Here is a 15,927-nt window from a genome sequence, read left to right as displayed (position 1 = left end):
ACGGACAATAGTGAATTAGAGATTCTGGACAGAATCAAACTGGACAAAGGAAGGGGAAACAAATATTCAATGAGAAACTACAAAGAATTTATCTAAAGAACAAATCAAATTTAAGAAATCCTCAAGAGCAATCAAAAAGAACTCAAAGTCAAATCATCCCCAAAGGAGTGGGGGCATTGGCTTGCAATAGCAAGATGAACATTCCCAGCCTATCATTCCATTACTAAATATAACACATACGGAATTGAAATCCAGCTGGAATAATTCAAAATAACATGGTTGTTCCAACACAGAATCACACAATACAGTCACAGCCCATTGTCACAATACCCAGTATTCTCAACCCCCTGCTCCGTCCACTTAGGGTCACAGCCATAGAGATGTACAGCATGGAAACAGACCCTTCGGTCCAACCCGTCCATGCCGACCAGATATCCCAACCCAATCTAGTCCCACCTGCCAGCACCCGGCCCATATCCCTCCAAATCCTTCTTCTTCATATACCCATCCGGATGTCTTTTAAATGTTACAATTGTACCAGCCTCCACCACTTCCTCTGGCTGCCCATTCCATACACGTACTACCCTCTGCGTGAAAAAGTTGCCCCTTAGGTCTCTTTTATATCTTTCCCCTCTCACCCTAAACCTATGCCCTCTAGTTCTGGACTCCCCCATCCCAGGGAAAAAGACCTTGTCTATTTACCCTATCCATGGTCCTCATGATTTTATAAACCTCTATAAGGTCACCCTTCAGCCTCTGATGCTCCAGGGAAATAGCCCCAACCTGTTCAGCCTCTCCCTGTAGCTCAAATCCTCCAACCCTGGCAACGTCCTTGTAAATCTTTTCTGAACCCTTTCAAGTTTCACAACACCTTTCTGATAGGAAGGAGACCAGAATTGCACGCAATATTCCAACAGTGGCCTAACCAATGTCCTGTACAGCTGCAACATGACCTCCCAACTCCTGTATTCAATACTCTGACCAATAAAGGAAAGCATACCAAACGCCTTCTTCACTATCCTATCTACCTGTGACTCCACTTTCAAGGAGCTATGAACCTGCACTCCAAGGTCTCTTTGTTCAGCAACATTCCCTAGGACCTTACCATTAAGTGTATAAGTCCTGCTAAGATTTGCTTTCCCAAAATGCAGCACCTCACATTTATCTAAATTAAACTCCATCTGACACTTCTCACCCCATTGACCTATCTGATCAAGATCCTGTTGTAATCTGAAGTAACCTTTTTTCGCTGTCCACTAGACTTCCAATTTTGGTGTCATCTGCAAACTTACTAACTATACCTGTTAAGCTCACATCCAAATTATTAATATAAATGATGAAAAGCAGAGGACCCATCACCGATCCTTTTGGCACTCCACTGGCCTCCAGTCTGAAAAACAACCCTCCACCACCACCCTCTGCCTTCTACCTTTTATCCAGTTCTGTATCCAAATGGCTAGTTCTCCCTGTATTCCATGGGATTTGACCTTGCTAATCAGTCTCCCATGGGGAACCTTGTCGAACGCCTTACTGAAGTCCATATAGATCACGTCCACTGCTCTGTCCTCATCAATCCTCTTTGTTACTTCTTCAAAAAAACTCAACCAAGTTTGGGAGAGTTGGCCTACAAATTTCTCCCTTGGAGTGCTCAGCCAATTTCCTTTTGCAGGTTGGGATTATTGAATCATTGTGATTGGCTCAGCTCAAGATCTTGAATACCGGAATTGGACAACGCTAACCGTTCTTTCGGTACCTGTCCCCCGACAGACAGCTGTCAATTATGATGGTTTGGTCATTGGCTGAACATGCCGGGCCTTACCACATTCTGTCAATGTATTGAGAGAGAGAGAGTGAGTTGACACACACACACTGCTCTTCCATCGATTGGGTGAAAGTGAGGACTGCAGGTGCTGGAGATTAGAGTCAAGGTTAGAGTGGTGCTGGAAAAGCACAGCAGGTCAGGCAGCATCCGAGGAGCAGGAAAATCGATGTTTCAGGCAAAAGCCCTTCATCAGGAATCATTCCTGATGATTGATTCGACAGACCAATCAATAGAAGAGTCAAGATTAGAGTCGTGCTGGACAAGTACAACAAGTCAGGCAGCATCCGAGGAGCAGGGAAATTGACATTTTGGGTAAATTTCGATTTTCCTGCTCCTCGGATGCTGCCTGACCTGCTGTGCTTTTCCAGCACTACTCTAATCTTGAGTCTACTATCGACTGGTCTGTCGAATCAATATATTTTCTGCTGCGAGGGCTCTTGCCAAGCTGTCTTGGCCCATTATTTACTTCTCAATTCTCGGCTGTGGACTTGCTCCTGGGTCTTCTCCTCCTCTGATCAAACAGGTACACTTACTGCCCTATCCAGCTACACAAACATGCAGACCAAATTAGGAACAGGAGGAGGCCATTTGGCCCCCTCGAGGCTGCTCCACCATTCAATAAGATCAGATCTGATTAAGGCACGTCCTCACTGACCCCCAAAACCTTCCGACCCCCTTTTGCTTTGCGAGAATCTACCTTTCTCCATTCAAAGACGCTGCTTCCATCGCACAGAGCAACCCTGCCCTGGGCTCTTCGCCTCTCTTAAGTTGTAGAAATCAAGTTAAAACTGAAAAGCTTTCCCAGTAATCACAACTTCGGACACAGACAGTGTAGAATATGCACAAGTGAGGGTTGTAGGGTGGACGTTTCTGAGGCTCCTGATTTCTTTCCATTTTGAGTCTGGGCACATTTTAATGAGCTCGAGATTTCTGGGCATTTACTGGGCAGAATGGGGGCAATGGGCAGGTTTCACACACAGAGGTCTAGCTAACGTCCAATACTGCTGTCCAATATCTCATGGAACTAAGATGAACCGGGAACGATGTTGCACTATCGAGGGGCCCGTATCCAAACGGCTGTCGTACCCGGCAGTTCCTGCCTTCAGATGGTGACAATGTAGGCCTGAACAAGGCAGCATCACTCAGGAAAAAGTGGGGCTGACCGCCTTGGATAGGAACAGTCAGCCTCCTTCTCAAGACTTGCAGCAAAGGGCAGAACACTGCCAGATGTTTTGGGTCAGCCCTGTGCAATGAAACAGGAGATCGTCCCAGACTGATTCATTAGAGCTGTGCAAGACACCTTTCACTGTCATCTGCAAAGGTTGGGTCACTCGTGTAGGAGGGAGCTAGCTAGCTTGATGGGACATTCAGTGCCCAACAAGCCTGGTTAATTAGTTTAATAACGTAATGTTCCCTGGGTCTCTCTCTCTCTCTTTCACACACACACAGACACACACACACAGTAATGTAGAGACAGATACACCTACACACACATTGCAGATTAGCGTGGTGCTGGAAAAGCACAGCAGTTCAGGCAGCATCCGAGGAGCAGGAAAATCGACGTTTCGTGCAAAAGCCCTTCATCAGGAATAGAGGCTATTCCTGATGAAGGGCTTTTGCCCGAAACGTCGATTTTCCTGCTCCTCGGATGTGGCCTGAACTGCTGTGCTTTTCCAGCACCACGCTAATCTAGAATCTGGTTTCCAGTATCTGCACTCCTTGTTTTTACCTACACACACATTGCCACATACAGATACATACAAACACATACGCTCTCTCTCTCTCATGCAGACACACACATTTGTCCGTGTATCTGTATGTGAATCTATGTAGCAATGTTGTCTGTATCTGTATGCGGCAATGTGTGTGTGTGCTTGTCCATTTATGTATGTGAATCTATGTAGTAAAGTGCGTGTCGGCATGAGAGAGAGAGAGTGTGTGTATGCGTCTATGTACCACTCTCTCATGCAGATTGCTACACAGATTCACATACACATACATGGACAAACACACACACTCTCTCATGAAGATACACACACACTGCCGCTGGTACACAGACAAACAGATATGCACATCCACAACAGACACTGAAACAGGCACTCTTTTTTTCTGAAGCACTCCAGAGAAGTGAGGTGTTAATTTAGTGGATACAAGGGGCTAGGCTATCTAATTTATGTTTCAGTCCTGAGCTTTGGATGAATGAGGACAATTTAGGGACGTTTGGCAATGGAGCATGAGCTGTGAAAACTCTTGGTACAGGAGAGAGTCGCCAACCATTTTAGAAGAATCCTGTACCTAAGGAGGACAGTGAAAGGTAAGTCACCACCTGGTAATGCGTATCTGAGCTGCCAGCTTACCAGAATGGCCAAACATTGTGGCAACACACTCGCCCGTGTAGAAGTCAAAGATGGAGAGGTTCTTATCAGAGCAGCTGGTTGCAATGAAGAGGCCGGAGGGATCGATTTGCACCTGCAGCAAAGGCGAAAGACACACAATTAACCCTCCCTTCGTGGCCTGGAACACAGGGGTGAAAGGTCACCAGTCAGCCATTACACTAACAGCAAGTGTTGGTCAGGGAGCAGACAGCATTGGTCAGTCATTACATCGAGGGAGTGTCAGTCCATCACTATACAGAGCGAGTGTGACTCACTATACAGAGGGAGGGTTGGAATGTCTGCACAGAGAGTGAGAGAGAGAGAGAGTGGGTCAGTACTCACTCTCCTCACACCTATTACCCTCACTCAATACCCTACAAACTCTCACCCTCCACTGACACTCACTCCCCTGACATTCAGTCACCAACCCTCACTCCTCTCGCCACACACACTTTTCTCCCTTTGCACCCTCAGCACCTGCACATCTAACCCGTCCTCATTACCTCAATCCCTCACTGCACCTCTGGGCTGGGAGCACCGAGAGGCGGAGGTCAACATGTGGGCTGCTGTGAGAGTTAACCCTACATGACGCTGGGAGGGAGTCACATCTTCACTGGAGTAATCTGATTCCATCGACTGCAAGCTGCACTCCCCCACGGAAGGTAGGAGCTGAGCTCTCCTGAGTCTGAGGGGACAACTCAGCCTTCGTCTTGCTCAAGGAGAGGGGGGGATACTGCGCCCACAGGCAAGGGGCTTAATCCTTCCAGCTCTGGGCGAGCCCCAGAATGGACTGTAAGGGAAATCCGGGATACTCGGTGCTACATTTCAGCTGAATAGCCCTTCAGCTCAGAGTCTGGAAGCTGGCAGTTACACAGGCACTCACCTTGATAAGGGTCCCATCTTCCCCCTGAGATCCTTTATACAGTTTTTTCTGTTTCCCATTGCTGATGTTAAATATCCTGCGAAGGATAAAGAGAGAGGGCATATCCATGCCTGGTAAAAATCCGGCCACTGTGCACAGACGTTCCACCAGCATACCCACAGGAGAACAAACAGACACCAATTCACACTGGCATCAGTCACACACTTGTCTGTCTGTGTCAGACACTCATCAGTGAAAGGAAAATGTGAGGGCTTTAGGTGCTGGAGATCGGAGTCAGAAGGAGTGGCACAGGAAAAGCACAGCAGGTCAGGCAGCATCCGAGGAGCAGGAGAGTTCACATTTCAGGCAGAAGCCCTTCATCAGGAATGGGATGAACATTCCTGATGAAGAGCTTATACCTGAAACATTGACTCTCCTGCTCCTCAGATGGTGCCGGACCTGCTGTGCTTTTCCTGTACCACATTATTTGACTCATCAATTATAACAATCAAAGCAAAATTATGTGGGGTATATCAGTGTTACAGTGAGGGGTGTGGGGTATATCGGTGTTCCAGTGAGGGGTGTGGGGTAAATCGGTGTTACAGTCAGGAGTGTGGGGTATATCGGTGTTACAGTGAGGGGTGTGGGGTATATCGGTGTTACAGTGAAGAGTGTGGGGTATATCAGTGTTACAGTGAGGGGTGTGGGGTATATCGGTGTTACAGTGAGGGGTGTGGGGCATATCGGTGTCACAGTGAGGGGTGTGGGGTATATCAGTGTTAGACTGAGGGGTGTTGGGTATGTCGGTGTCACAGTGAGGGGTGTGGGGTATATCGGTGTTACAGTGAAGAGTGTGGGGTATATCGGTGTCACAGTGAGGGGTGTGGGGTATATCGGTGTTACTGTGAGGGGTGTGGGGTATATCGGTGTTACTGTGAGGGGTGTGGGGTATATCGGTGTTACAGTGAGGGGTGTGGGGCATATCAGTATTACAGTGAAGAGTGTGGGGTATATCAGTGTTACAGTGAGGGGTGTGGGGTATATCGGTGTTACAGTGAGGGGTGTGGGGTATATCAGTGTTACAGTGAGGGGTGTGGGGTATATGAGTATTACAGTGAAGAGTGTGGGGTATATCAGTGTTACAGTGAGGGGTGTGGGGTATATCAGTATTACAGTGAAGAGTGTGGGGTATATCAGTGTTACAGTGAGGGGTGTGGGGTATATCAGTATTACAGTGAGGAGTGTGGGGTATATCGGTGTTACAGTGAGGGGTGTGGGGTATATCAGTGTTACAGTGAGGGGTGTGGGGTATATCGGTGTTACTGTGAGGGGTGTGGGGTATATCAGTGTTACAGTGAGGGGTGTGGGGTATATGAGTATTACAGTGAAGAGTGTGGGGTATATCAGTGTTACAGTGAGGGGTGTGGGGTATATCAGTATTACAGTGAAGAGTGTGGGGTATATCAGTGTTATAGTGAGGGGTGTGGGGTTATCAGTATTACAGTGAGGAGTGTGGGGTATATCGGTGTTACAGTGAGGGGTGTGGGGTATATCAGTGTTACAGTGAGGAGTGTGGGGTATATCAGTGTTACAGTGAGGGGTTGGTGTATATCGGTGTTACAGTGAGGGGTGTGGGGTATATCGGTGTTACAGTGAGGGGTTAGTGTATATCGGTGTTACAGTGATGAGTGAAGGGTATATCAGTGTTACAGTGAGGGATTGGTGTATATCGGTGTAACAGTGAGGGGTGTGGGGTGTATCAGTATTACAGTGAGGGGTGGGGGTATATCAGTGATACACTGAGGGGTGTGGGGTATATCGGTGTTACAGTGAGGGGTGTAGGGTATATCGGTGTTACAATGAATGGTGTGGGTTGTATCGGTGTTAGAGTGAGGGGTGTGGGGTATATCGGTGTTACTGTGAGGGGTGTGGGGTATATCGGTGTTACTGTGAGGGGTGTGGGGCATATCAGTATTACAGTGAAGAGTGTGGGGTATATCAGTGTTACAGTGAGGGGTGCGGGGTATATCAGTATTACAGTGAAGAGTGTGGGGTATATCAGTGTTACAGTGAGGGGTGTGGGGTATATCAGTATTACAGTGAAGAGTGTGGGGTATATCAGTGTTACAGTGAGGGGTGTGGGGTATATCAGTATTACAGTGAGGAGTGTGGGGTATATCGGTGTTACAGTGAGGGGTGTGGGGTATATCAGTGTTACAGTGAGGGGTGTGGGGTATATCAGTGTTACAGTGAGGAGTGTGGGGTATATCGGTGTTAGAGTGAGGGGTGTGGGGTATATCGGTGTTACAGTGAGGGGTGTGGGGTGTATCGGTGTTACAGTGAGGGGTGTGGGGTATATCATGTGTTACAGTGAGGGGTGTGGGGTATATCAGTATTACAGTGAGGAGGGTGGGGTATATCAGTGTTACAGTGAGGGGTGTGGGGTATATCGGTGTTACAGTGAGGGGTGTAGGGTATATCGGTGTTACAGTGAGGGGTGTGGGGTATATCGGTGTTACAGTGAGGGGAGTGGGGTATATCGGTGTAAAAGTGAGTGGTGTGGGGTATATCGGTGTTACAGTGAGGGGTGTGGGGTATATCGGTGTTACAGTGAGGAGTGTGGGGTATATCGGTGTTACAGTGAGGAGTGTGGGGTATATCGGTGTTACAGTGAGGGGTGTGGGGCATATCAGTGTTACAGTGAGGGGTTTGGGGTATATCGGTGTTACAGTGAGGAGTGTGGGGCATATCAGTGTTACAGTGAGGGGTGTGGGGTATATCGGTGTTACAGTGAGGGGAGTGGGGTATATCGGTGTAACAGTGAGTGGTGTGGGGTATATCGGTGTTATAGTGAGGAGTGTGGGGTATATCGGTGTTACAGTGAGGGGTGTGGGGTATATCGGTGTTACAGTGAGGAGTGTGGGGTATATCAGTGTTACAGTGAGGGGTGTGGGGTATATCGGTGTTACAGTGAGGGGTGTGGTGTATATCGGTGTTACAGTGAGGGGTGTGGGGTATATCGGTGTTACAGTGAGGGGTGTGGGGTATATCGGTGTTACAGTGAGGAGTGTGGGGCATATCAGTGTTACAGTGAGGGATGTGGGGTATATCGGTGTTACAGTGAGGGGAGTGGGGTATATCGGTGTAACAATGAGTGGTGTGGGGTATATCGGTGTTACAGTGAGGGGTGTGGGGTATATCGGTGTTACAGTGAGGGGTGTGGGGTATATCGGTGTTACAGTGAGGAGTGTATGGCATATCAGTGTTACAGTGAGGGGTGTGGGGTATATCGGTGTTACAGTGAGGAGTGTGGGGCATATCAGTGTTACAGTGAGGGGTGTGGGGTATATCGGTGTTACAGTGAGGGGTGTGGGGTATATCAGTGTTACAGTGAGGGGTGTGGGGTATATCAGTGTTACAGTGAGGGGTGTGGGGTATATCGGTGTTACAGTGAGGAGTGTGGGGCATATCAGTGTTACAGTGAGGGGTGTGGGGTATATCGGTGTTACAGTGAGGGGTGTGGGGTATATCAGTGTTACAGTGAGGGGTGTGGGGTATATCGGTGTTACAGTGAGGAGTGTGGGGCATATCAGTGTTACAGTGAGGGGTGTGGGGTATATCGGTGTTACAGTGAGGGGTGTGGGGTATATCAGTGTTACAGTGAGGGGTGTGGGGTATATCGGTGTTACAGTGAGGAGTGTGGGGCATATCAGTGTTACAGTGAGGGGTGTGGGGTATATCGGTGTTACAGTGAGGGGTGTGGGGTATATCGGTGTTACAGTGAGGAGTGTGGGGCATATCAGTGTTACAGTGAGGGGTGTGGGGTATATCAGTGTTACAGTGAGGGGTGTGGGGTATATCAGTGTTAGAGTGAGGGGTGTGGGGTATATCAGTGTTACAGTGAGGGGTGTGGGGTATATCAGTGTAACAGTGAGTGGTGTGGGGTATATCGGTGTTACAGTGAGGAGTGTGGGGTAGATCGGTGTTACAGTGAGGGGTGTGGGGTATATCGGTGTTACAGTGAGGAGTGTGGGGCATATCAGTGTAAGAGTGAGGGGTGTGGGGTATATCAGTGTTACAGTGAGGGGTGTGGGGTATATCGGTGTAACAGTGAGTGGTGTGGGGTATATCGGTGTTACAGTGAGGAGTGTGGGGCATATCAGTGTTAGAGTGAGGGGTGTGGGGTATATCAGTGTTACAGTGAGGGGTGTGGGGTATATCGGTGTAACAGTGAGTGGTGTGGGGTATATCGGTGTTACAGTGAGGAGTGTGGGGCATATCAGTGTTACAGTGAGGGGTGTGGGGTATATCGGTGTTACAGTGAGGAGTGTGGGGCATATCAGTGTTACAGTGAGGGGTGTGGGGTATATCGGTGTTACAGTGAGGGGTGTGGGGTATATGAGTATTACAGTGAAGAGTGTGGGGTATATCAGTGTTACAGTGAGGGGTGTGGGGTATATCAGTATTACAGTGAAGAGTGTGGGGTATATCAGTGTTATAGTGAGGGGTGTGGGGTTATCAGTATTACAGTGAGGAGTGTGGGGTATATCGGTGTTACAGTGAGGGGTGTGGGGTATATCAGTGTTACAGTGAGGGGTGTGGGGTATATCGGTGTTACAGTGAGGAGTGTGGGGCATATCAGTGTTACAGTGAGGGGAGTGGGGTATATCAGTGTTACAGTGAGGGGTGTGGGGTATATCAGTGTTAGAGTGAGGGGTGTGGGGTATATCGGTGTTACAGTGAGGGGTGTGGGGTATATCGGTATAACAGTGAGTGGTGTGGGGTATATCGGTGTTACAGTGAGGAGTGTGGGGTATATCGGTGTTACAGTGAGGGGTGTGGGGTATATCAGTATTACAGTGAGGAGTGTGGGGTATATCGGTGTTACAGTGAGGGGTGTGGGGTATATCAGTGTTACAGTGAGGGGTGTGGGGTATATCATGTGTTACAGTGAGGGGTGTGGGGTATATCGGTGTTACAGTGAGGAGTGTGGGGTATTTCAGTGTTACAGTGAGGGGTGTGGGGTATATCATGTGTTACAGTGAGGGGTGTGGGGTATATCGGTGTTACAGTGAGGGGTGTGGGGTATATCGGTGTTACAGTAAGGAGTATGGGGCATATCAGTGTAACAGTGAGGAGTGTGGGGTATATCGGTGTTACAGTGAGGGGTGTGGGGTATATCGGTGTTACAGTGAGGGGAGTGGGGTATATCGGTGTTACAGTGAGGAGTGTGGGGCATATCAGTGTTACAGTGAGGGGTTTGGGGTATATCGGTGTTACAGTGAGGAGTGTGGGGCATATCAGTGTTACAGTGAGGGGTGTGGGGTATATCGGTGTTACAGTGAGGAGTGTGGGGCATATCAGTGTAACAGTGAGGGGTGTGGGGTATATCGGTGTTACAGTGAGGGGTGTGGGGTATATCGGTGTTACAGTGAGGGGAGTGGGGTATATCGGTGTTACAGTGAGGGGTGTGGGGTATATCGGTGTTACAGTGAGGGGTGTGGGGTATATCAGTGTTACAGTGAGGGGTGTGGGGTATATCGGTGTTACAGTGAGGAGTGTGGGGCATATCAGTGTAACAGTGAGGGGTGTGGGGTATATCGGTGTTACAGTGAGGGGTGTGGGGTATATCGGTGTTACAGTGAGGGGAGTGGGGTATATCGGTGTTAAAGTGAGGGGTTGGTGTATATCGGTGTTACAGTGAGGGGTGTGGGGTATATCAGTGTTACAGTGAGGGGTGTGGGGTATATCGGTGTTACAGTGAGGGGTTGGTATATATCGGTGTTACAGTGAGGGTTGTGGGGTATATCAGTGTTACAGTGAGGGGTGTGGGGTGTATCGGTGTTACAGTGAGGGGTGTGGGGCATATCAGTATTACAGTGAGGGGCGCGGGGTATATCGGTGTTACAGTGAGGGGTGTGGGGTATATCAGAGTTACCACTGAGGGGTGTGGGGTATATCAGTGTTACAGTGAGGGGTGTGGGGTATATCAGTGTTACAGTGAGGGGTTGGTGTATATCGGTGTTACAGTGAGGGGTGTGGGGTATATCGGTGTTACAGTGAGGGGTTAGTGTATATCGGTGTTACAGTGATGAGTGAAGGGTATATCAGTGTTACAGTGAGGGATTGGTGTATATCGGTGTAACAGTGAGGGGTGTGGGGTGTATCAGTATTACAGTGAGGGGTGGGGGTATATCAGTGTTACACTGAGGGGTGTGGGGTATATCGGTGTTACAGTGAGGGGTGTAGGGTATATCGGTGTTACAATGAATGGTGTGGGTTGTATCGGTGTTAGAGTGAGGGGTGTGGGGTATATCGGTGTTACTGTGAGGGGTGTGGGGTATATCGGTGTTACTGTGAGGGGTGTGGGGCATATCAGTATTACAGTGAAGAGTGTGGGGTATATCAGTGTTACAGTGAGGGGTGCGGGGTATATCAGTATTACAGTGAAGAGTGTGGGGTATATCAGTGTTACAGTGAGGGGTGTGGGGTATATCAGTATTACAGTGAAGAGTGTGGGGTATATCAGTGTTACAGTGAGGGGTGTGGGGTATATCAGTATTACAGTGAGGAGTGTGGGGTATATCGGTGTTACAGTGAGGGGTGTGGGGTATATCAGTGTTACAGTGAGGGGTGTGGGGTATATCAGTGTTACAGTGAGGAGTGTGGGGTATATCGGTGTTAGAGTGAGGGGTGTGGGGTATATCGGTGTTACAGTGAGGGGTGTGGGGTGTATCGGTGTTACAGTGAGGGGTGTGGGGTATATCATGTGTTACAGTGAGGGGTGTGGGGTATATCAGTATTACAGTGAGGAGGGTGGGGTATATCAGTGTTACAGTGAGGGGTGTGGGGTATATCGGTGTTACAGTGAGGGGTGTAGGGTATATCGGTGTTACAGTGAGGGGTGTGGGGTATATCGGTGTTACAGTGAGGGGAGTGGGGTATATCGGTGTAAAAGTGAGTGGTGTGGGGTATATCGGTGTTACAGTGAGGGGTGTGGGGCATATCAGTGTTACAGTGAGGGGTTTGGGGTATATCGGTGTTACAGTGAGGAGTGTGGGGCATATCAGTGTTACAGTGAGGGGTGTGGGGTATATCGGTGTTACAGTGAGGGGAGTGGGGTATATCGGTGTAACAGTGAGTGGTGTGGGGTATATCGGTGTTATAGTGAGGAGTGTGGGGTATATCGGTGTTACAGTGAGGGGTGTGGGGTATATCGGTGTTACAGTGAGGAGTGTGGGGTATATCAGTGTTACAGTGAGGGGTGTGGGGTATATCGGTGTTACAGTGAGGGGTGTGGTGTATATCGGTGTTACAGTGAGGGGTGTGGGGTATATCGGTGTTACAGTGAGGGGTGTGGGGTATATCGGTGTTACAGTGAGGAGTGTGGGGCATATCAGTGTTACAGTGAGGGATGTGGGGTATATCGGTGTTACAGTGAGGGGAGTGGGGTATATCGGTGTAACAATGAGTGGTGTGGGGTATATCGGTGTTACAGTGAGGGGTGTGGGGTATATCGGTGTTACAGTGAGGGGTGTGGGGTATATCGGTGTTACAGTGAGGAGTGTATGGCATATCAGTGTTACAGTGAGGGGTGTGGGGTATATCGGTGTTACAGTGAGGAGTGTGGGGCATATCAGTGTTACAGTGAGGGGTGTGGGGTATATCGGTGTTACAGTGAGGGGTGTGGGGTATATCAGTGTTACAGTGAGGGGTGTGGGGTATATCAGTGTTACAGTGAGGGGTGTGGGGTATATCGGTGTTACAGTGAGGAGTGTGGGGCATATCAGTGTTACAGTGAGGGGTGTGGGGTATATCGGTGTTACAGTGAGGGGTGTGGGGTATATCAGTGTTACAGTGAGGGGTGTGGGGTATATCGGTGTTACAGTGAGGAGTGTGGGGCATATCAGTGTTACAGTGAGGGGTGTGGGGTATATCGGTGTTACAGTGAGGGGTGTGGGGTATATCAGTGTTACAGTGAGGGGTGTGGGGTATATCGGTGTTACAGTGAGGAGTGTGGGGCATATCAGTGTTACAGTGAGGGGTGTGGGGTATATCGGTGTTACAGTGAGGGGTGTGGGGTATATCGGTGTTACAGTGAGGAGTGTGGGGCATATCAGTGTTACAGTGAGGGGTGTGGGGTATATCAGTGTTACAGTGAGGGGTGTGGGGTATATCAGTGTTAGAGTGAGGGGTGTGGGGTATATCAGTGTTACAGTGAGGGGTGTGGGGTATATCAGTGTAACAGTGAGTGGTGTGGGGTATATCGGTGTTACAGTGAGGAGTGTGGGGTAGATCGGTGTTACAGTGAGGGGTGTGGGGTATATCGGTGTTACAGTGAGGAGTGTGGGGCATATCAGTGTAAGAGTGAGGGGTGTGGGGTATATCAGTGTTACAGTGAGGGGTGTGGGGTATATCGGTGTAACAGTGAGTGGTGTGGGGTATATCGGTGTTACAGTGAGGAGTGTGGGGCATATCAGTGTTAGAGTGAGGGGTGTGGGGTATATCAGTGTTACAGTGAGGGGTGTGGGGTATATCGGTGTAACAGTGAGTGGTGTGGGGTATATCGGTGTTACAGTGAGGAGTGTGGGGCATATCAGTGTTACAGTGAGGGGTGTGGGGTATATCGGTGTTACAGTGAGGAGTGTGGGGCATATCAGTGTTACAGTGAGGGGTGTGGGGTATATCGGTGTTACAGTGAGGAGTGTGGGGCATATCAGTGTTACAGTGAGGGGTGGGGGTATATCAGTGTTACAGTGAGGGGTGTGGGGTATATCGGTGTTACAGTGAGGAGTGTGGGGCATATCAGTGTAACAGTGAGGGGTGTGGGCTATATCGGTGTTACAGTGAGGGGTGTGGGGTATATCGGTGTTACAGTGAGGGGAGTGGGGTATATCGGTGTTACAGTGAGGGTTTGGTGTATATCGGTATTACAGTGAGGGGTGTGGGGTATATCAGTGTTACAGTGAGGGGTGTGGGGCATATCAGTATTACAGTGAGGGGCGTGGGGTATATCGGTGTTACAGTGAGGAGTGTGGGGCATATCAGTGTTACAGTGAGGGGTGTGGGGTATATCGGTGTTACAGTGAGGGGTGTGGGGTATATCGGTGTTACAGTGAGGGGTGTGGGGTATATCGGTGTTACAGTGAGGGGTGTGGGGTATATCGGTGTTACAGTGAGGAGTGTGGGGCATATCAGTGTAACAGTGTGGGGAGTGGGGTATATCGGTGTTACAGTGAGGGGTGTGGGGTATATCGGTGTTACAGTGAGAGGAGTGGGGTATATCGGTGTTACAGTGAGGGGTGTGGGGTATATCGGTGTTACAGTGAGGGGTGTGGGGTATATCAGTGTTACAGTGAGGGGTGTGGGGTATATCGGTGTTACAGTGAGGAGTGTGGGGCATATCAGTGTAACAGTGAGGGGTGTGGGGTATATCGGCGTTACAGTGAGGGGTGTGGGGTATATCGGTGTTACAGTGAGGGGAGTGGGGTATATCGGTGTTACAGTGAGGGGTTGGTGTATATCGGTGTTACAGTGAGGGGTGTGGGGTATATCAGTGTTACAGTGAGGGGTGTGGGGTATATCAGTGTTACAGTGAGGAGTGTGCGGTATATCGGTGTTACAGTGAGAGGTGTGGGGTATATCGGTGTTACAGTGAGGGGTGTGGGGTATATCGGTGTTACAGTGAGGGGTGTGGGGTATATCGGTGTTACAGTGAGGGGTTGGTGTATATCGGTGTTACAGTGAGGGGTATGGGGTATATCAGTGTTACAGTGAGGGGTGTGGGGTATATCGGTGTTACAGTGAGGGGTTGGTATATATCGGTGTTACAGTGAGGGGTGTGGGGTATATCAGTGTTACAGTGAGGGGTGTGGGGTGTATCGGTGTTACAGTGAGGGGTGTGGGGCATATCAGTATTACAGTGAGGGGCGTGGGGTATATCGGTGTTACAGTGAGGAGTGTGGGGCATATCAGTGTTACAGTGAGGGGTGTGGGGTATATCGGTGTTACAGTGAGGGGTGTGGGGTATATCGGTGTTACAGTGAGGGGTGTGGGGTATATCGGTGTTACAGTGAGGGGTGTGGGGTATATCGGTGTTACAGTGAGGAGTGTGGGGCATATCAGTGTAACAGTGTGGGGAGTGGGGTATATCGGTGTTACAGTGAGGGGTGTGGGGTATATCGGTGTTACAGTGAGAGGAGTGGGGTATATCGGTGTTACAGTGAGGGGTGTGGGGTATATCGGTGTTACAGTGAGGGGTGTGGGGTATATCAGTGTTACAGTGAGGGGTGTGGGGTATATCGGTGTTACAGTGAGGAGTGTGGGGCATATCAGTGTAACAGTGAGGGGTGTGGGGTATATCGGCGTTACAGTGAGGGGTGTGGGGTATATCGGTGTTACAGTGAGGGGAGTGGGGTATATCGGTGTTACAGTGAGGGGTTGGTGTATATCGGTGTTACAGTGAGGGGTGTGGGGTATATCAGTGTTACAGTGAGGGGTGTGGGGTATATCGGTGTTACAGTGAGGGGTTGGTATATATCGGTGTTACAGTGAGGGTTGTGGGGTATATCAGTGTTACAGTGAGGGGTGTGGGGTGTATCGGTGTTACAGTGAGGGGTGTGGGGCATATCAGTATTACAGTGAGGGGCGCGGGGTATATCGGTGTTACAGTGAGGGGTGTGGGGTATATCAGAGTTACCACTGAGGGGTGTGGGGTATATCAGTGTTACAGTGAGGGGTGTGGGGTATATCAGTGTTACAGTGAGGGGTTGGTGTATATCGGTGTTACAGTGAGGGGTGTGGGGTATATCGGTGTTACAGTGAGGGGTTAGTGTATATCGGTGTTACAGTGATGAGTGTAGGGTATA

The 15,927-nt window shown here is 49.4% G+C and overlaps 1 protein-coding gene across 3 annotated transcripts in view; it reads right to left on the bottom strand.

The window, feature by feature from the left end:
* mapkbp1 (mitogen-activated protein kinase binding protein 1) overlaps positions 1–15,927 on the bottom strand; it is a 229,896-nt gene that overhangs the window by 43,355 nt on the left and 170,614 nt on the right. For all 3 annotated transcript variants that reach the window (XM_072569283.1, XM_072569284.1, XM_072569285.1), the window contains 2 exons: positions 5,081–5,156; positions 4,180–4,291 (listed from right to left, as the gene is read on the bottom strand). In XM_072569283.1, the coding sequence (XP_072425384.1) occupies positions 4,180–4,291; positions 5,081–5,156 (188 nt within the window). The remainder of the gene's footprint in view (positions 1–4,179; positions 4,292–5,080; positions 5,157–15,927) is intronic.

The sequence above is a fragment of the Chiloscyllium punctatum genome, chromosome 4, assembly GCF_047496795.1.
Source record: "Chiloscyllium punctatum isolate Juve2018m chromosome 4, sChiPun1.3, whole genome shotgun sequence".
In the NCBI taxonomy this organism is placed as follows: domain Eukaryota; kingdom Metazoa; phylum Chordata; class Chondrichthyes; order Orectolobiformes; family Hemiscylliidae; genus Chiloscyllium; species Chiloscyllium punctatum.
Note: the sequence above shows the minus strand (reverse complement) of the source record. Positions and strands in the feature narration are given on the sequence as shown.